The 21,314-nt window shown below is 39.4% G+C and overlaps 1 protein-coding gene across 4 annotated transcripts in view; it reads left to right on the top strand.

Annotated features, from left to right (window-relative positions):
• The window catches only part of PLEKHM3 (pleckstrin homology domain containing M3), a 179,046-nt gene that overhangs the window by 139,039 nt on the left and 18,693 nt on the right, over positions 1-21,314 (top strand). For 2 of the 4 annotated variants that reach the window (XM_002918092.4, XM_011223464.3), the window contains exon 7: positions 9,617-9,774. In XM_002918092.4, the coding sequence (XP_002918138.1) occupies positions 9,617-9,774 (158 nt within the window). Of the gene's footprint in view, positions 1-9,616; positions 9,775-14,385; positions 14,929-21,314 lie in introns of those variants that run through there. The other 2 variants (XM_034655073.1, XR_004623592.1) reach the window with 2 other exon arrangements.

Below are 21,314 nucleotides of genomic sequence, written 5' to 3'. Positions count from 1 at the left end.
TTGATTTGAATTTCCCTGATGGCTAATGATTTTGAACATTTTTTCATGTGTCTGTTAGCCATTTGTAATATCTTAACTGGAGCCAAAATGAGCCATAGAGACCTAAATATAATTTATTTCAGACATACAACTAATTAACTCAATAGAGAAGTAAGATTCTGCTGACTGTACCATGAGAATTTTATGAAACTATCTCAATTTAAACTATTTTCATCTATTTTCCTCATAAATGTGACCTGTGTGGGGGCTCACGACACGTGTTCCACATAACTGTACTCACCCTTTGCAGAGGCTTCCACTGAAGCCCTCAAGGTTGTGGCCCTGGGGGCACTTGACCTAGCGCGGAAGACCTCTGTGAAGCGGGCCCCATCCCATCTGTTTTTCTGAATTAGAAAACTGTGTTCTTGGGTTCATCTTTGCCATTCACCCATTAAAGAAGATTGACATTGAAATTGTTTTTCTTTTATTCTCTGAGACTGTTTCCAGCAGGAAGCAAACTGCGATTTGATGGAAATGATGATGACCACTCACAAATCTACCCAATTACATCAACCCAGATTAAATTATCACATTAGTTTACAGTCTAACTAGAGATTGTCACCTTGGGGAGAGGCTCAGAAAAGAGCTAATTGGTAACCTCATAATCCACCTGCAGTGAAGTGCTTGATTAGCCAAAGTCTCTGTCCTGTGAGAGGGCTAGGGAGCAGCTGATCAGAGAAGTTTTCTGTTTCTGCACAAACCTCCCAGCACTGAGCCATTATGAGGACCTCAGGGGCACCTGAGGTGGCTCAGTCAGTTGAGTGTCCGAGCCTTGGCTTCAGCTCAGGTCATGATCAGGGTTGTGAGATCAAGGACTGTATCGGGCTCTGCGCTCAGCAGAGAGTCTGCTTGAGATCTTCTCCCTCTGCCCCTCCCCCACTCGTGCTGCCCCTCTCGCTCTTTAGAAAGAAAAAAAAAGAGCTCAAATGTTAGTTATGGGGAAATGGGGTTTTAACAAACTTTTTGAAGTAGGAAAATATTATACTAGTTATTTTCCCCCCTTTTAAGCAATCTCTACACCCATTGTGGGTAAACTCACAAGCCTGAGATCCAGAGTCTCGTGCTCTGCTGACTGAGCCAGCCAGGCACCCCTAGTTATTTTCTGTTTTTAAGAAAAATAATATGGTGGTATGCTTTTTATTTTCTGTTTTTAAGGACTTACAATTAAGAGTGGTAAAATTTAAAATTGAATGAAGATTCAGAATATTCTGAGTGTTAGGGTTTTCAAACCTGAGCCAAATCTGTGAACAGTTTTTTCCTAGTTCTGCACGAACTCACCTGACCAAGATCACTAGACTTCATGGTACCCACGTGTTAATGCTGAGAAATGGCACTCAGAGAAAAAATAGTGAGCACAACCTTTCATGGTCCTCTGGCCAAGCAAATGCAAACTAAATTATATTTGAAATCATTTTACAGTGTGTGCCAGTTTTGATTCTTTCATTTCATCAAGCTAGCTTGTTACTAGTGAGTGGCAGGTGGCTTTGTTTACCATGAATAGGGTCTTCTGGCTAGACTTTTAAGGAGGGGCCATTTGTCAAGTGCAACAGCCCTCTTCATCACAGTATTCCCAACAGTTGTCCAGAATCTAGATGTTACACAATGGCTGAGGAATGCTTGTATTGAAATGGAAGGTAACTTGACAAATCAGGGGAAAGGAATGAGCCAATGCATGAAGAAATTCAATGAGAAAGAGTTTTTTTCTTTTTTCTTGCCCAAGTTACTAGTGGTCTGTCCCACTCCCCCTGTAGATTTGAAATGGTGTGGTGGTGCCAAGTGAGTGAAGGTAGCGGACATAAAAGAATCATTTGTGCCCTTTTCCCAATCCCACAGATCTCTATTGGCCACAGACCTTGAACATGACACTGCAATTTCCTGGTGCCACACATGAGTAATAAGCAGCTGTTTCTGAAACTGTGGTTTGGAGAAGGCAGCGCTAGGTTATTTTTTAACTTAATTGTAATTTTTGATTGGTCTGCAAGAAAGTAAATCAAATAAAGTCTGTTGTCTTAGTCTGCAAGAAAGCCATAGGCCTCAAATTCCAACGCTGACCATCTTGACCAGAATAGAAAGGGGGGAAAATGTGTGTATCCCTGAGCTGGAAGTTCAACCAGGCAGCTTTCGTGGGCTGCAGTCACACAAGAAGGGTAAGCATAGCTGGTATATTGGTCAGCCAGCTGGAGGATGGAAAGTGACACTGGACGGCTCCTTGAGTTTTAGAAGGACTAAAATGATGAGTGCAAAGAATTTGTACAAAGATTGCAAAAGTAAACAATAGCAAAATTGGGAAGAAGATATCAGCTTAATGTTGCCTCTTGTCCTTATCCTACCATGTGATGAGAAGACACATAATTTTAAATCACAAATGAGAATGTGTATTCTCTGACTACGTGACCAAATACCTCTGAAATAATCACATATGTACACCTTCCGACTAAGTCAGTCAGACTAGTACCTTCCTTAGTACAAGAAATTAAGTGTAATGGAAAACAGAAGCAAACTTGTTTTCCCTATTTTGGGCATCTGCCTTTTCTCAAGCAGATGGAGCAGCTTGGTATGGAGAAGGTGAAGGAGAAGTGCCGGGGGTTGGGAGATGGGGGAAGAGCTACGGATGTTTTCTAATGACTCTGTAGTGGTTTTATTCACATAGACTGGCCACTTGGGGAAAATAAAGTGGAAGGATAACTAAACCTCATCTCAGAGGTCTAGTTCACCTTCACTCCTGACATCCCGAAATGACCACCTGGTTACCTAAAACCACTAGCCTTGTTATGCTAAACATGGAATGGCCTTCTGACTTTTGATGGATTATTATAAAGTTATATTAACCTGTGACTAATTACAGGTAAGAAAAGATTAAGAAAGACAGTTTCCAAGTGTTGCTAAGGTGTTATATGAGCAATTCAAATCAAGCTTGCTTGGGGTGTGTTAAATGTCTTTCCCCAGCATTCTGCCTGGCAAAAATAAGTATGCCTGTCATATAAGCCCATTCTCTTATTAACAGCAGTATTGAAGGGAATGGAACTGACCACTTTACATTAATTTCTACTGATCCCATCCAAACAGAAAGACAATTTGATGCCTTTTAAAAATGACATATAGGGCGCCTGGGTGGCTCAGTTGGTTAGGTGTCTGACTCTTGATTTCAGCTCAGGTCATGATCTCAGGGTTGTGAGATCGGGCCCCATGTCGGACTCTGCTGGGCGTGGAGCCTGGTTGAGATTCTCTCTCTCCCTCTCCCTTGGCCCTTCCTCCCCCCACTCCCTGCTTGCACTCTTTCTCTCTAATAAATAAAGCCTTTAAAAATGACATATAAAAAAAAGATCTTTTCCCCCCTGCTATAAATCTCAAGTGTTTGAAAGAAGGAATGAATCTAAATCATATAAAGTTTCTATTCAGATTAAGATAAACTAATAGTAAGCTATTATTTATTTATTAATCACTTACACTGAGTTGTTAGACATTATGTCCAGTGCTTTCATTATATTAAATCTGATCCATCCCTCAACCCTGCAAGGTAGATATTATCCTAATTTTTCAGTTGAGGAACTGAGGCTCAAAAAGGTTAAGTAACTTGCCAGTATCTCGTGGCTAGAAAGTGGATGAACTAGAATTTGTACTCAGATCAGCTTTGCCTTTTCCACTGTGCTTTGCTGCTTCCCAGTACCCAGAGACAACTAAGTTCTGAGGGGGTATGGAAAACTCTGTAATGTCAGCCTCTCTGGGTGACTCCCTGATGAATCAAACTACCACACACCAGAAAAATACAACCAAGTTGTCAAGAAGCAAAAACTACGATAGTTAGGTTTTGTTTTGTTTTGTTTTTTAAACAAGCTTTGGCCGGATTTATTAAGGAAGCACTTTTGTGGTTTACTCTGTCCTGATCAGTCCTGGCTTGCTCTCAGTAATATCAGAATCCCCTGGATCAATGCAAATCTAAATACACAGTTCGTAGGACTTTTCCCCGTGCTGGGCCCTGTTGAAGACTGTTGTTACTCTAGGCAGTAATACTGCCTAGGGAGGTGCTTCAGTTTAGGGCTGACATAGAAGAGTTCTCACGTCTGACTTCTCTCAGGCTCTCTTGGGCAACTTGTTGGCTTATTGGACATTTGACTTTGTCCTGTCCATAGTCATTTTCCAGGTCCATTGGCATCCTGGCAGCTCTTTTCTACTTTGTTCTCAGTTAGAACCTGAAGGTAGTGGCTCCTTGGGATTTGGTCTTCTTTGAGGCCACCATCTTCATGATGTTTATGGAATATGTCCCTAACCTTAAGCCCCCACCAAGATGTCTAGGAATTGGGAGTGAAAGTTGCAAGACTCTTGGAGGCAGGAGATGGTGGTGGAGGTTGGACACTTGATTTCTTTTTAAGCAACTACCCAAAGCAAAGATATGCCTGATTTTTATTTTTCAAAAGATGTGGTAACTTTTTTAAAAGATTGTATTTATTTATTTGAGAGAGAGCGCATACGAGTGGGGGCGGGGGGCAGAGGTAGAAGCAGACCGCCCGCTGAGCGGGGAGCCTGATGTGCGGCTCCATCCCCGGACTCCGGGACTCCGGGATCATGACCTGAGCCGAAGGCAGGCGTTCACCTGGCTGAGCCAGCCAGGCGCCCCATATGCCTGATTTTTAAAAAGAACCCTAGGAGTTTTCACACCTGGAACCTACTTCTTTATAGTGATGAAACCTCTAGACCAGAAGCCGGAAGAGCTGGATTCTGTTCCAGTGCTGCTAGTAGTTGTATTCAAAGACAGGCTTTAAACCTCCTAAGTATATCTGCACCTCTGGAAAATTATAAGTACGAAGTTTTCTTTTCAATACTACTAAAGAAATGTATGTAAATTCTAAAATAAATGTAGAGACTATTACCTCACTTTTCTGGAGGGAGAACTTTCAGCATCGGCAGCTCTTTGGCACATGGCCACAAACCTAAGCTGACAAATAGGAGGAACGATTAATCAAGTAGAAAGAGCAAAAACAAGTTCCTGAAGAGCTGAGCAGCCACCAGGTCCGCGCGCTCCTAAAGCTCCTCCCTAAATCACACAGCAGAATGATGAAGAGTGTTTGTGACACAAAAACGGCCCCACCATGCAACTGCTGCTGCCCAGGAGAAAAACAGGAAGGCATCCCTGGTCAGTCAGCAGGAACTTATGTCCCCGACAGAGAGGGGATATTTAAAACAAGTGTGAGACTCAGTCTTTGACTTCAAGCAATTTATATTCTTAGATTGCGCCATATAAAATCACCATTTTATAGGTAAAAATCACCATTTTATAGGCAGTATCACCATTTTTATATGTTCAATCTGGTTGGATAAGCAAAACAATCACGTTAAACAATAGTGAAGAGTACAAAACAGCATCAAGTTCTGTATTAAATTACATGATATAAAAGTAAATTATATGAAGCACTAGAGATCCGTAACAGCTGAAGTAGCCAACTGACTAGATCTGAGCCATGAAGCCCAGGAGAAATTTAAATAAGTGTTAAGAAGGGAAACCTAAGATAGAGGAAATGACATGGGTGAAGGCACAAGAGAAAAAGTAAGCATATTCTGCACAGGGAAGTGTTTTCTCACAACGGAAGATACATAGTAAGAAATGGCAAAGGAGCTTGGATAAGTAGTATGGAATCAGCTTATGGAGACACGTGCACACCAAGCAAAAATGTAAGCTCCGATCTTGTCCGGTTCACTCTTATACTGAGTATCTAGGACATAATAACTCAATAGAATTTTATGAAATGAATGAGTGAAGAGTTTTTATTAAAAATAAAATAAGAATTCACCAAGATTTGAAAGAAGAGATGATACTTGATAAAAATGGTGTCCTAAACTGATTAGCATATATGTTGGATGGATGAAAAGGAAAAGACTGGCATCCCAAAATAAAACTGGAAGATGATTTCATTAATTTAGAGAGGAGTGATAATAGCTGGGGCAAGACAGGAGAAAGAGACTTGTACCAGAGATATTCAAAGGAGAATCAACATGAACCTTGAAAACATTATACTGAGTAAAAGAAGTCATCACAAAAAACCCGTATGTTGTATGAGTCTATTTATATGTCATGTCCAGAAGAGGTAAATCTATAGAGACTGTGTGTGTGTGTGTGTGTGTGTGTGTGTGTGTGTGTTGTTTCCCTGGGGCTTGGGGGAGTGGGGACAGGTTACAGGGGAAAAGGGAGTAACTGCTAATAGGTACAGGGTTTTTTGTGAGTGTTGATGAGATGTTCTAAAATGGACTGTGATGGATGGTACACAACTCTGTGAATATACTAAAAAGCATTTAATTGTACACTTTACATAGGTGAATTACATGGTATGTGAATTATATCTCAAAGCTGTTATTAAAAAGGAGAGGTAATTAATAAATGTGGTGAATGATGATATATATGTGTTTGATGGAGAAAATGAAGCACTCACTGTAGACTACATAATTTCCAGTTTGGTTCTCATGGAAAGAGCAAGAATATCCGCTAACACCATTATTATGTAAAATTATTTTAGGATCACTGGATGATGAAATAAGACATGAAACATAAGTAAGAGATATAATAATAGGAAGGGACCAAGTTATTACTTCAGAAAACCCAAAAGAATCACCTAAAAATGATTTGCATTCATGAAAATTCAATAATATCGTTATATATAAGATATACACAAATGTCAGTATATTCTAAATACCAGCAATAGCTAATAAGAAAAAATATTATGTAAAAGTTTAACCTTGAAATAACCTAAATAATAGTGTGAGTGGCTTATATAGGGAAAAAACCCAAAATTTATTAAGCTATAACAAATGAATATGTAATAAAATGGAGATATAGGTAAGGTTCTTTGATAGGGAGAATAAATATTATAAAGATACCAGTCCCCAAATTAATTTTTTAAAAGATTTTATCTATTTATTTGAGAGAGAGCATGACCAGAGTGGAGGGCAGGGGGAGAGAGAGAAGCATACTTCCTGCTGAGCAGGGAGCCTGACCTGGGGCTGGATCCCAGGACCCCTGGCATATGCTTAAACAACTGAGCCACCCAGGCGCTCCCCAAATTAATTTTTTAAAAGATTTTATTTATTTATTTGACAGAGATAGAGACAGCCAGAGAGAGAGGGAACACAAGCAGGGGGAGTGGGAGAGAAAGAAGCGGGCTCACAGCAGAGGAGCCTGATGTGGGGCTCGATCCCACAACGCCGGGATCACGCCCTGAGCCGAAGGCAGACGCTTAACCGCTGTGCCACCCAGGCGCCCCCCAAATTAATTTTTTAAAGCTTATTAAAGTCTCCATGTAGGAATAAATTTACATTTCTGGCAGTGTAAATTTGGTGAAATATTTCAAAAGCCTTCAAATTGTTCATGGCCTTTATCTCAAGGAAGTTTCCTAATAGAAAAAAAAACTGTATCGGGTGCCTGGGTGGCTCAGTCAGTTAAGCATCTAACTTCGGCTCAGGTCATGATCTCAGGGGCCTGGGATCAAGTCCCACGTTGGGCTACACACTCAGTGGGGAGTCTGCTTCTCCCTGTCACTCTACCCTCTTTCTCTGTCTCCCTCTCTCTATCAAATAAATAAAATTTTAAAAGAAAAGAAAGAAAAACTTTATGCATAAAATGCCCAGTCTTCTCCCTTAGATCCTAGATGGTAACTTTCATGTTTTCTTCCATGTCTTCCCTTCTCACCTCAGTTCCTCCAAACAACCTTTACTCACCTGGTTTCCAGACTGTTCTATATCCTGATGTTTTCCCCCAAATGGACTATATTTTGTTAGTGCATCTCTGAATGTGTCATTAACCTTGGTTGTTTAGGAAAGAGTAACATAAGTAAAACCAAACTCAGCTGAACTATTGTTACCACAATTTAGAAATAACCCTATGACACATTGGAAAGTGTTTACCGGCGGTTGGTATAAGATTTGGTAGTGGTTATTTCTTCGAAAGTATGTATCATGTGGTGGTATTAGGAGTCCATGTTACTGGGGTTTATCGAAGTTAATGGTTCTTGAGAAAACATAAATAAAGCAGGTCAACCTATGGCTTCCTAAAGGAAGTGCAGAGGAGAGTAGGTGAAAGAATGGTGGAAGATGTACTTGCTTGACTCAAAAAACAGCCAGCATAATTTCTACCCCCTTTATTAAGAAAAAAAAAATCCACTCTTACAAAACAGTGAATCTTACTTTTCCGTTCACCTTCTGCATCTTAATATAAAAATAATATACATTGTTTTTTAAATGCAAAAAAACTACATATATACAAAGTAAAAGACTTGTTTTTCCAACTTGTTCCCATCCTTAGAGTTAACTACTGTTATATTCATTTTATAACATTGTAAGATTATTCCATGATGTTTAAAAACCACTTTGAGTTTTTTATCTCCAGTATTATGTATAGCTTCATTTTTTGCAAAATACATTATTACATTCCTTGTAGTCTTTTTATCCACTACTGCTATTTATTCACCTTGATATCATAATTTCTCTTTAGGTATGATTTACTACATTTCCCTCAGATGTTATTTTTCTGTAAAATTGTCATTTTAATTCTGTATTTATTTGAAAGTATCCAGCTATTACCAGTTATTTCCAAATTAAATTTAATCTTCATTGTTTTATATCAAAATCAGCATGTATATGCATATATATGAATGAGAGAGAAGGTAGAGTGTTTTTCTTGTTAGTACTGAACTGCTGAACTGCTGAAGTCTTTGAAGCCCTTCAGTGTTAGTTAAGTGAGGAGGGGTCTGACTAACCACTGGTTCCAGACTCATGGATGTTTGCAGGCCAACAGATAAGGCAGGCAGATGCAAAATAGCAGGACCTAAAAGGGACACCTGTCGACCTCAGAGCACGTGCTTCAGGAGGAGCAAGCAGCCCCTGCTCACAGCCAGGATCGTCATCGTGTTGGAATTCAGGCCTCGTTTGGCTAAGTTTGATGATTTTTCCAAAGAAGCCAAAGTTCTAGATTTTTCTGTGAAATCTCCCATTTATCAAATTGGCTCATTTTCTAAAACACTAAGAGATTTAAAAAAAAAAAATCCTCAGGCTGAATGTGGTTCTCAGACTGTGAAATTGCAACCTTTTTATATTAAGATACTTTGCAGCAGCAAACAAAACCTGTTTTTCCACGTTTGTTACATGTGTTGGGGGAGATGGTAAAAAGCTATACTATTAACTCATCAGAGGATGGGAGTTACCGAATTTATAACATAAAATTCTACATCAGTATTTACCCTGTATGTTTTCTATTTTGGGAAATTCACCACACTCCTCTTACATCACACCACAACGGTAAGTCGGTCTATAAAGTAGTGTTCCCCGTTTGTTGGTCCTCAGTCCCCTATACCACACTACAGAGAAAGAGGAATACACAAGAAGTTTCAACATCTTCATTTTCCAACCTCCAGTGGTTTAAACCAGAGAGTTCTTTTGGAGTGAAAATACTACGTCTTTTCTTCCTTAGAGTTGCTGAGAAATTATAATTAGAGGTTTTCCTGTTGTGTAAAGGAAAGGAATTCCAGTCCTCCTATGTCTGCAAGACTTCTGTTCTCAATGTATTTGCTTCCCTGTCCCATTTCTCTTTCTGCAGGTGATAGAGGGGAAGCTGGCTCCATTCTTGGGCAAGGTCATTAAATTTGCCACCTCACACGTGTACAGCTGCAGTCTTTGTAGCCAGAAGGGGTTCATCTGTGAAATCTGTAACAATGGAGAGATCCTCTACCCTTTTGAGGATATTTCAACAAGCAGGTACAGAATCTCTTGTCTTACAAAAGTATACCCGAGTATGTCACATGCGGTTTTATTTGGTCAGATCAGGCCAACTTCTAGTCAATACTGTATCTCTGTCTCTTACCTTGTATCATATTTCCCTTATTCTTGGAGAACATTTTTTACCCTTTGGTTTCCTGTATTTATTCCCAACTCACTTCACTATCTTTGTCCAGAATGAGATAGCAGAGTTGCAAAGAAACATCACCTATCTCGGCCTCCTTAGGTAACGAAGAGTGTTCAGATTCATTTTTAAAATGAAGATGAGGGAGGAAGAATCCTCACACTTCAGGGCTAAGTGATAGGCGATGGGAAATCGCAGTCTCAGAGCAAGGCTAAAACTGGACCGACCGCCAGGAATAAAACTACAAAACACTGGGGAACAGCTGTCTGGCTCACCACATGCTTTACTCCACAGATGCGCTGCAGTGTGGTGATGAAAGTTTTAGGATCCAAAGGAGAGAAAAGTGGGAGTTTATGTGGGATTATTTCTCTAACCAAAGTAATATTTGGGCATCATCACATTCATTGACTGATGGATGATTTTCTTCCCCCACTAACTTGAGAGTGGGGTTTTTACTATTGCTTTTCTTGAATCACAAAATGATACATATCACTTTTCCTTTCATTCCAAAAGCATCATAGAAATATATACTGTTTATGTGTCTGTGCACTGGCTTCTTTGGCCATGAAATCATGCCTCATTTCCCACCCAGCAGGACTTACTTACACTGTGGTTCAGAACAGAAGGGGAGGCATGTAGCCAGGGAGGGCTGAAGCATGTAGGGTGAAGCTAAGATATTAAGAGTTGACTCAGCCCTTCTGGCCTCTTCTTAAACCCAAAGACTCTTTGTAAACATACAGGAACTTGAGTTGGCCCCACACACAGAAAGACACACACACACACACACACACACACACACACACACACACACACACATTCCAGCCTCGTTTCCTGAGTTCAGATACTTAACTCATGGCCTAGAGATTATAGACTGCTTAAAAATGCACACCACACAAAAACTTGTACACAGATGTTCATAGCAGTATTCATAATAGCCAAAAAGTGGAAACAACATCAATGTCCATCAACTGATGACTGGATAAACAAGATGTGGTATATCCATACAATGGAATATGATTCAGCCTGAAAAGGACTCTGACTGACACATGCTGCCAGTGTGGGTGAACCTTAGAAACATTATGCCAGGTGGAAGAAGTCAGACACAAAAGGCCACATATTTGATATTCTGTGTGTATGAAATGTCCCAAATAGGCAAATCCATAGAGACAGAAGTAGATTAGTAGTTGCCTGGGGCATCGGGGAAAGGAAAGAGAGTAACTCCTAATGGGTACAGATTTGTTTTAAGAGCCCAATGCAGGACCGGATCCCAGGACCCCGGGATCATGACTGAGCCAAAGACAGACACTTAACCAACTGAGCCACCCAGGTGCCCCACAAGTTTCAATAAATTTTTAAAAATTGAAAACATACCAAGTATATTCTCTGACATATTGAATTAAGATCCCCAATAGAAAAAAATCTGAGAAACCCTCAAATTTTGGAAATTAAACAATACACACTGAAAACTTATGGATCAAAGAAGAAATAAATTAGAAGAGAAATTTAAAATATTTTGAAATAAATGAAAATGAAATATAAAATGTCAAAATGTGTGGAATGCAGCTAACATAGTACCTAGAGTGAACCTGTAGCTATAAACATATCATGAAAAACATGTCAGAAAGAAAAAAGAAAGAAGGTCTTACATCCATTACCAAAAAATCCACTTTAAGAAATGAGATAACAAAGAGCAAACTAAATCCAAAGCAAGCAGAGGAAAGGAAAGAATAAAGATTAGAGTAGATACCAATGAAATGGAAGATAGAAAAAGAGTATGTCAGAGAAACCACAAGTTGGTTCTTTGCAAGAATCAACAAAATTGACAACTCTTTGGCTAGACCAAGAAATTAAGAGAAAAGACACAACTATTCAAAATCAGGAAGGAAAAAGCAATTAAAAGAATTATAAAGAGCTACCATAAATGACTTTATTCCAACAAGTTAGACAACTTAGATGAAATGGGTAAATTTCTAGAAAGACAAATTATCAGAATAGACTCAAGAAGAAATAGAAATATGAATAGCCCTATAATTAGTCCTGAATTAGTCATTTTAAAATCTTCCCATAAAGAAGCCAGATGGCTTCATGGATGAATTTTGTTGAATATTTAAAGAAATAATACCAATCCTCCACACAGGAATAAAGAGGGGCATTGCATAATGATAAAGGGGTCAGTTCTCTAAGAAGACAGCAATCCTTAACGTGCACAAGCAGAGTCAAGATACATGCTGCAAAAAAATTAGTAGAACTACAAGAAGAAACCGACAAACCCACAACTATACATATATATCCACTATTAAAGAGACTTCAGCACCCCTGTGTCAGTAACTGACAGATCCAGCAGGCAGAAAATCAGCTTAAGCTTATCGTTAAACTGAAAGGCACTATCAGACAACTGGATCTAATTGACGTCTTTGCCAGTTCATGTTTTTCATCCAATAACAGGATATGCATTCTTCTCAAGCTCACATGGAACATTTAACAAGAGAGACCATATTCTGGGCCATAAAATACATCTGAACAAATTTACAAGAATAGAAATCATGCAAAGTGTGCTCTCAGACCATAATGAAATTAAACTAGAAATCAGTAACAGAACGATACCTGCAAAATCCCAACATATTTGGGGATGAAACAATATATTTCTAATTAACACGTGAGTTGATCATTTATGTCCACACAGAACCCTGCACACAGATGTATATAGTGGCTCTACTCATAATTGCCAAAAATTGGGAACAGCCGAGATGTTTTCCATGTGTGGATGGATAAATAAACTGGTATATCCACACGATGGAATATTATCCAGCGATAAAAGAAATGAACTATCAAGCCACAAAAGGACATGGAGGAACCATAAATGCATATATACAGAGTGAAAGAGGCCAGTCTGAAAAGGCTACATATTGTATGAGTCCAACTATATGACATTCTGAAAGGGGCAGAACTGTAGACACAGTAAAAAATAAAATCAGTGACTTACCAGGGGCTTGGGAGTACATAAGGAAAGATGAATTGGTAAAGCACAGGAGATTTTTTGGGAATAAAATTATTCTGCCCATTATACATTTGTCAAAACCTATAGAACTGTACAACACAGAGTGAACTTTAATTTAGACTCTGGACTTTAGTTGATAATAGTGTATCAGTATTGGTTCATTCTTTATAACCAATTTACCACACTAATGCAAGATGTTGATAATAGAGAAAACTGGGGGTGAGGGTAAGAATCTGGAAACTCTATACTATCTGCTCAATTTTTCTGTCAATCTAAAACTGTCCTAAAAAATAAAGTCTATTAAAAAAACCACAATGCATTCAGCTGAACAGCTGACTCAAATACCAAAGCTGATCAACGTTAAAACTTTATTAGAATGATTTTAGATTTGCAGAAAAACCACAAAGATGATACAGAGAATTCCCACATACCTGCACCCAGTTTTCCCCTATTAATATTAATTATGTATAATATTACAATTCATGAATCAATATTGATACATTATTATTAGCTAAAGTCCATAGCTTTTTCAGATTTCCTTAGTTTTTACCTAATTTTTTTTTCTTGTTCCAGGATACCACATTACAGGTAGTTGTGACATCTCCCTAGCCTCCTCTTGGCTGTGACAATTTCTCAGACTTTGTTTTTAGGACACTGACAGTTTTGAGGAGTACTAGTCAAGTATTTTGTAGAATCCCCTGTGGGAATAGACTTGATGTCTTTCTTATGATTAGACTCGGTTTTACGGGTTTGGGGAGGAAGACCACAGACAGAAAGTGCCATTCTCGTCACATCAGACCACTGGTACATACTGTCAGCATGACCTACCACTGCAGTGTTTGTGTCAGGTTTCTCCACGGTAGGAACTCTTCTCCCCCCACCTTTTCTATATTATCCTACATTTAAGGAGTGAAGATTATGCTCCACTTCCCTCGGGAGTGGAGTTTATACAAAATTATTTGGAATTCTGACTGTTTTGTCTCTTCTTCCCATTTATCTTTTCGAAGTATTTATATTCGTATCAGCATGGACATGTGTATATTTATTTTACATTTGGGGTTATAATCCAAGATTACTTTATTTTGTTGCTCAGACTATTCCAGCTTTGGCCATCCAGCTCTTGCAGCTGGCTCCTGCATCACTTTGATATATCATAGCGGTGTTTTTGATTTTGATAATTTCCGTACTTTCTTGTGCTACCAGATGTTCCAGCCTCATCATATATATTTCTTGCCCTAATCCTAGAAATAGCCATTTCTCCAAGGAGCCCAGGTTCCTTTTATCAGAGAATATGAGACCAACATCAGGGCGCTAGGTTGCACACACATTTTTAAAGCCGTAGGTCCCAGGACTCATCCCATGACTAAGGGAGAGATGCTTCCCTCTGACTACATATCAGAATCTCCTGTGAGACTTGTTGGGTTTTGTGTTGTTGTTTTTTTTTAACTCTGAGAATCTATCTTCAAAGGTTCACCATGTGATTCTGCATCACAGCCAGAAGAAAGAATCACTCCTCTAAGACAGCTGTGGCCATAGGCAGAGTTGCCAGATTCTTATAATCAGAATGACCACATTAGCACGTCTGTGGTTTCAGGGAGCCCTTTACCCAGCAAAAAGGAATACTTAGCTGTTTAGCATCTTCTGTTTCTCTCTTGGTTAAATGCAACTCTCTACGCTTGGACAAATGTCTAAGGGCAAAGGAGTCCTCACCAGCCTCCTTGGAATTCCAAATTTGAGAATACTTTCCAGGAATCACATTGAGCTTTCTCTTGGTGTTCAGTTTCCAGTTAAATACTGGGAACGGTTCATGCAAGTTTATGGGAAAGGACAAAAATGAACACTAATAAAAGATTTATTAAAGGAAAACTTTAATCAGAAATTGAGTTGCAGGGGCACCTGGGTGGCTCAGTCAGTTAAGTGTCTGACTCTTGACTTCGGCTCAGGTCATGATCTCAGGGTTGTGAGATTGAGCCCCGTGTTGGGCTCCACACTGGGCGTGGAGCCTGCTTAAGATTCTCTCCCTCCCTCTCCCTCTCCCCTGCCTCTTCTGTTAAAAAAAAAAAAGAAAGAAAGAAAGAAAGAAAGAAAGAAAGAAAGAAAGAAAGAAAGAAAGAAAGAAGAAAGAAATCAAGAAAGAAATCGAGTTGCAGATTTAAAATATGTCCATAAAGATGTGCTGAATAAATAAATGTGATAAAAATAAATGTGAATAGTGGGGTAATTTTTAATATTTACATGTAACTGAAATCTTTATAGGTAAAGTAATATGATATCTGGTATTTGCTTCAAAATAATCTGATGGTGGCAAAAAATAATAATCTGATGGTGGGAGAGGGAATAGATATAAATGAAAGATAATTGTTGAAGCTAGGTGACAGGTACACAGGGGTTTATTATACTATTCTCTCTACTTTTGAATATGTTTGAAATTTTCCAAAATAAGACATGTTTAAAAATCTATAAGTAAAAATCTTAGATATGATATATTTAGTGAATTCATCAGCACATATCCTTAACCACCTTGCTAAAGTCAGCACCTCTGTGTCCTCAGAAATATACTTAATATCCCTTTAGATTCAAATATCATTTGAACAGCATAATTACAACTCAGTAAAAAGACATTCCACAAGTACTGGAACTATCCATTCTTTGAGTATATGCTGTATTGAGCATCCTGTGTTTGTGTGTTGTGCTGGCTCTGGACACACAGTGAACATGGCGTGCTCCTCACTCACAAGTAGTTGGCAATCTCCGCGACGAGACACTGAGCCGTTAGGCAGTTGTGAAGTGTTGGAGGAGCCGCGGTCTAGGGGGTGGTCCTGGAGCTCCAAGAAGGGGCATCGTCCATAGGAGTCATGGACATTGTAGGTGAAATAGTAGTTCCACAATTTCTAAAACTGTTAGACAGCTCTGTGTTGAACTCTAAAGCACTGATCTGTGTACTTCAGTATTAGAATATACTCGGTTTTAACGTGCTTATTTGATTACGACCATGTGTCAAACACTGGTCAGCTCTTGAGACTTTCTTTTCCTTATTGAATTAATTGTTAGGCAGGAGGAAGCTGCATGAATATGTCACTTAAAAATATAGCCCTAGTATTAATTTCTAGAACACTGTCTCTGACAGACCGAGACAAAGTGTTGGGGTTGTAGGGACATGGCACTAATATGTACCAGTACTGCGGCCAGCGATTTACATATCTCATCACGTCATTCTTAGGCCAGTCCTCTGATGGAATACTGTCCCCTCCGTTTAATAATGGGGGAGCCTAGGTTCAGAGGAGGCAATGAACTTGACCCAAGAGATAAGGCCAAAACTGGAACCCAGATACATCTGACTCTAAAATCCATGCTTCTACCATTATCCATCATGATTTCTTCTGTACCTATAGTCTTCAAACAATTTTTGCAGTATATAAAAGACATGTGAAGAAATTATGTCCCTCTGTCACTAAAGAAGCCTCCCCCCAGACTGTTATTTTGAATTCTCCCTATATGTGCCATCCTGAAAGCTTTTACACTTGGAGCAGTAGGCCAGAGTAGATTAGGGTGGGGGAAAGATGTGCCTTTCTTTGGTAAAATGGCCCAGGGGCTGTGGCAGGGGCTGTGGGGAGCTCCCTCCTCTGCACTTTGCTAGGCAGGTCACGAGGCCCAGGGATGCCTGTGGGAGCTGACAGTGTGCCTTACTCAGGCTGAGTAGGCAGACCCCTGTTTGCTGCTCTATCGCCTCCCCCCATTCAGATGATAATGCCCACAGTTCTACATTGAGGTAGTCTTTCTTCCTCAACACAAATTAATTACATACCTCTCTCTGATTTAAGTAGGAAAACACTAAAATCCAAATTACAGGATTTTAAATACAATAGTAAGATCCAGAATCACAGACCTTAAGCCTAATCCAACATTTACTCTCCTAGAAAAAGGAAAGCACAGCTTTCAGAGAGATAGACATTCTGTTAAAACAGCAGTAAAATTCCACATCCCTAAAGAAAGAGAAATGACCAAAAATACCCTCCTTGATTGAGAATAAGAAATAAAAGCTCTAACTTCTGAATTACAAATCAGAAGAATAGACTGATACCACTCTAAGACTCAAGGGAAAGCAATGACTATAAAAGCAAAAAAAGTCACATATATCCACAAACTGACCCAGGACTTAGTTGTTTGTTTTTTTTTTTAACCCTTAAATTGCCTCCTATCCAGCTTTCTTTCTGACATCTGTACATATCACTAATCTTCTCTTGCTATTAAAGACATAATGCTGTAAAGAGACCATCCTGCTGCACACATTTGTGTGAAGATGCCATTCCTGAATCTTGAAATGCTTCCAGATCGCAAGTACATAAATACTTCATCTTAAAAATACTCAATGTGCATTTTAACATGAAACTTACAAGATGCACCAACTATCATAAATCAGTTCCGTCCTTTCTGTCTGATCCATTTGGCTTTGTTAATTTTTTCGTGTGACATACAAATCATCCCCACAAGTTTTCCAATATGGAAAACATTGCATTTCAAGACTTTATGACCCCTATACCACTTGGGGCCATATTTAGATGTAGGTATACTATAAGAAGATTATACTTAACACTGAATCTGGTGTGTTCCATATAGTAGGCATTCCATAAATAGTTATTATCTGGTTCAGCTCTCCCTAGTATATCATGTGCATTCACTAAGGACACCGACAGTTTTTTAAATAAACTGATTAGTTAAGAAAATTTAAAATACTTGCACCATCTGAAATAGAGAAAGTTTATGATCTCGCTTATACGTTAAATCTAAAAAAAACCAAACTCATAGATACAGGGTTGTGCTTGTCAGAGGCGGGGGGAAGGTAGTCAAAAGGTAGAAGCTTCTAATTATAAGATGAATAAGTTCTGGGGATGTAATGTACAGCATGGTGACTAAAGATAACAGTACTATAGCATGTATTTTGAAAGTTGCTAAGAGAGTGGTAGATCCTGAAAGTTCTCATCATAAGAAAAAAAATGTTTAACTACATGAGGTGATGGATGTTAACTAAACATTGAGGTCATCATTTCGCAGTATATACACTTACTAACTCATCGTGTTGTACACCTGAAACTAATACAATGTTACATTTCAATTATATCTCAATAAAACTGGGGGAAATACTTGCAAAGATAGAGGAGCATCATGAAAGTCTGAATTCACTACTTTATATGGAAGCTTTATCTGTAAAGTTGAAGCAGCTGACCTGCTGTTGAAAGTATTTCTGTGGCGTGAGCATCGGCCTGCCCAGGTCCCCAACATTCACTTGCCCCAGGGAAGACATCCAAGGGAGGTGTTCTTCCTGTTGAGGGGGGAGGCCATTTGCAGCTCAATGGTTACTCTTCTAAAAGCGTTCTGTGTTTTTTGAAGCACTAGGGTTTGCAGAAGCAGATTGAGCATAACTTGCCAGTTTTTCTTTGTGTACAGTGGTTGATCACTCCCTCCCCTCCTCCAAGAAATAACGATTGCACTCAGAACCTTGAACTTATCAACACCAAACTCTTACCAGTTGAGTTAACATACTCTGACACCATGTCCAATTTGCACACATTTCAAGAACATTTCCTACATATGTCTATTGAGAATGAACACTGGCCTCATAGAAAAATCCATAGCAAGTGAGTCTCTAACAGGGCCTCTCCTCTTTTTCATTTTAAAAACCAATTTTGTTAGGTTAACTTACAGAAAAAGGAGGCCTCCCAAAGAACTCAGTCCAAGCCCCGTTGCTTTCATCCATCTGGCCAGATTTCAGAAAGGCCCAGCTTGTACTGAAGAACATAGAGGCTCCTCCCAGCACCCTCGTGAATTGGTCTTTGTCATTTTACATTTCATGGCAATCCATACAACCCTGTCCCTGAGGACCTCAACTTGTTGGGGCCTGGACTTTGGTCTTTGCCTTGGCACTTTCTACCCTTCCTGAGGCTTCATGCACACACGAAGTTTCCAATAGCTAATTGTCGTCAGACCTTATAAAGGTTTGTTTAAAAGAGAGAAAGCAACTGCTTTATGATAAAGTATAGAGTTACTTCTAGCCCTAGAAAATGCTGGGATGCATGGTTTTTCTCAGCACAACTTGAGCAGTCCACGAAGGGTTGTGTGTTCTGTGCCCTCATGCCCTTTGATTTGTCCCTGGAGGATAAACGCGGAGATGGCTTTGCCCGAAGTTGTCGCTTACTTAGGCGCCTAGAAAATCACCAAACCCTAGATTTGCCAGCAGCCTTACAGAGGCTCTTCCCTTTTTCAAGGAGCCAGTTACAGTTTGTCATTTCTTGAAAGAGAGTTTCATGTTTAGGCAGGAATTTTTTGGCAGGGGTTGGGGAGTAGAACAAAACTCTGGAGGAGAACGAGAGAGAAGCACTGCCCAGAAGCTGGTCTTTCCTTGTGGCTTCCTATTTGTTCAGCCTTCGTTTTTGTCCGTCCTTGCACAAACAGACTGAATACCTGGATTATTCCCTCATCTGGACTCAAATACACATACATTACATACCCTTTTCTCACTAATCAGCCTGACACATTCCTTTGTTGGTAAATGGTTCCAAAACAAACACTGTCAGCGCACCTAATTAGCAGGTCTGGGGGCTGCGCTTGGCAGTCCTGTTACATCCTGTTCAACAATGGAGAACAACAGCCTTGGCGCGGTTGGGTTTAAGGGAGGGAACAGCTCCCCCCAACATGTAGACACTTTCTTAATGATATTTCCTTTCTGTGGCTTTTCTTGGGAAGCAGCCACTCCATGCAGATTGTGATGAGGTGTGGCATTCCTGAAACAGCTAGAGAAAGTTGGGACTCCTCTTCCCAGGTACCTGTGCTGGGGAACCATTCGTTTCCAGCTGCTTACCGTCCGTTCCTCTCTCTGGTGTTGACGCGGAGCAGAGTGAGGAACTTTCTCCACATCCTCTAACACTGATGATGGCAGGCGAGATCCCTGCCTGTGTCCTAGTATCATAAATTAACAGAGATGGAAAGGCCTGTGGAGAGCATTCAGACATTTGCGGGGTAGAAAAACTCAAGCCCGGCATATGCTCGCAGGTTTTGGGAGTGGCAGAAACGGAGTGGCGACTTTTCAAGATGCAGTTCTACTCTTAGGCTATATGATTGCCTGCTCTTAAATGTTATTGTGTCAGTGAAGGTTTTCCTTGATTAAAAAAAAAAAAAAAACTCAAACACAATGCTAGGTTTTTTGGCTTTTAAACTTTGGTCAAAGAGTAACTTGGTAAATAACATTTCCCCTTGGCCTGCTGGCTCCTATATTCACATGTCAAAGTGTTTCAGAACGTCTGCTAACACAGACGAGACTTATGTGAAACCCTCAGGCCTGACCCGACCCTTTATGCCATTAAGCCACTTTATAAATACAGTGCATTTATAAACACAGTCCTCGCCGGTGAGGCTGCTGCCATTGTTTTTTGAAGCCACTTGGTCACTTGAATAGATGGCTGTCATCTCCGCCTAGACACATTTCTTACCAAGCTTCTTGTTAGGTACCTGATTAATACTGTGTGATCATCTTATCGCTAAGCATTTCAGACAACCTAATTTTTTGTTGATTAGAGGGGGTAATGTTCATCATTGTTTAACTCACGCTATAATTTTCTAACTATAAAACTGATGTGCATTATAGAAAATTTGAAAAGTACACCAAAAGTATAAAGAAGAAAATTCTCCATACATATGTATGCATGTTTACTTTTTAGTAAAATTGACAATATATTGAATACATAGTTTATATGCAGCTTTTTATCACATCATATCAGAATAAGTTTATAGATAAACTTTTATTGGTGGCTACGTTAACAGGAAAAAAATTTTATTGGTTCTAAAATCATTAAGATCCATTTAAAAAGTAGAGGAGACTAGTCCACAGAAAGGTCACTGGAGTAGGAATACAGAGGTTTAGATGTTATCCCTAACTCTGCCACTGATTTGCTGTGTGACCTTTGACAAGCCACCCTCCACCTCTGGGTTTGCCTGCCTGGTACAGGACACTCTTTCTAAGCTCTTATTGACAAAGAAGTTAGAACTTGACTCCATTCAGCTCCTTCGCTTCGCATTTTATATTAGTCTGTTTGCTAGTTTGTTATGATGTTTTCAGCGAGGTTGACTATTTTTGATACAATTTACCTATAGTGATTAAGATATAAATGAAATTGTGATTCAGTCTATCATTTTGAAATAATGTCAGCTCCACAAGGAAATGGACTTTTTTCTATTTTGGTCACTGCTCAATTAATCTGCATTTAGAACAGCACATAGTAAATGCTCAATAAATAATTCATGAAGAGTTTGCTTTATTTTTAGTTTTTCAAATCTGTCCTTTTCCAGGTGTTTATTCTCTTTTATTTTAAATGACTTTTAAACTAATTTCAAGGAAACTGTCTA

Source organism: Ailuropoda melanoleuca, chromosome 2, assembly GCF_002007445.2.
Source record: "Ailuropoda melanoleuca isolate Jingjing chromosome 2, ASM200744v2, whole genome shotgun sequence".
Taxonomy (NCBI): Eukaryota; Metazoa; Chordata; class Mammalia; order Carnivora; family Ursidae; genus Ailuropoda; species Ailuropoda melanoleuca.
This window is presented reverse-complemented; position numbering and strand designations above follow the sequence as displayed.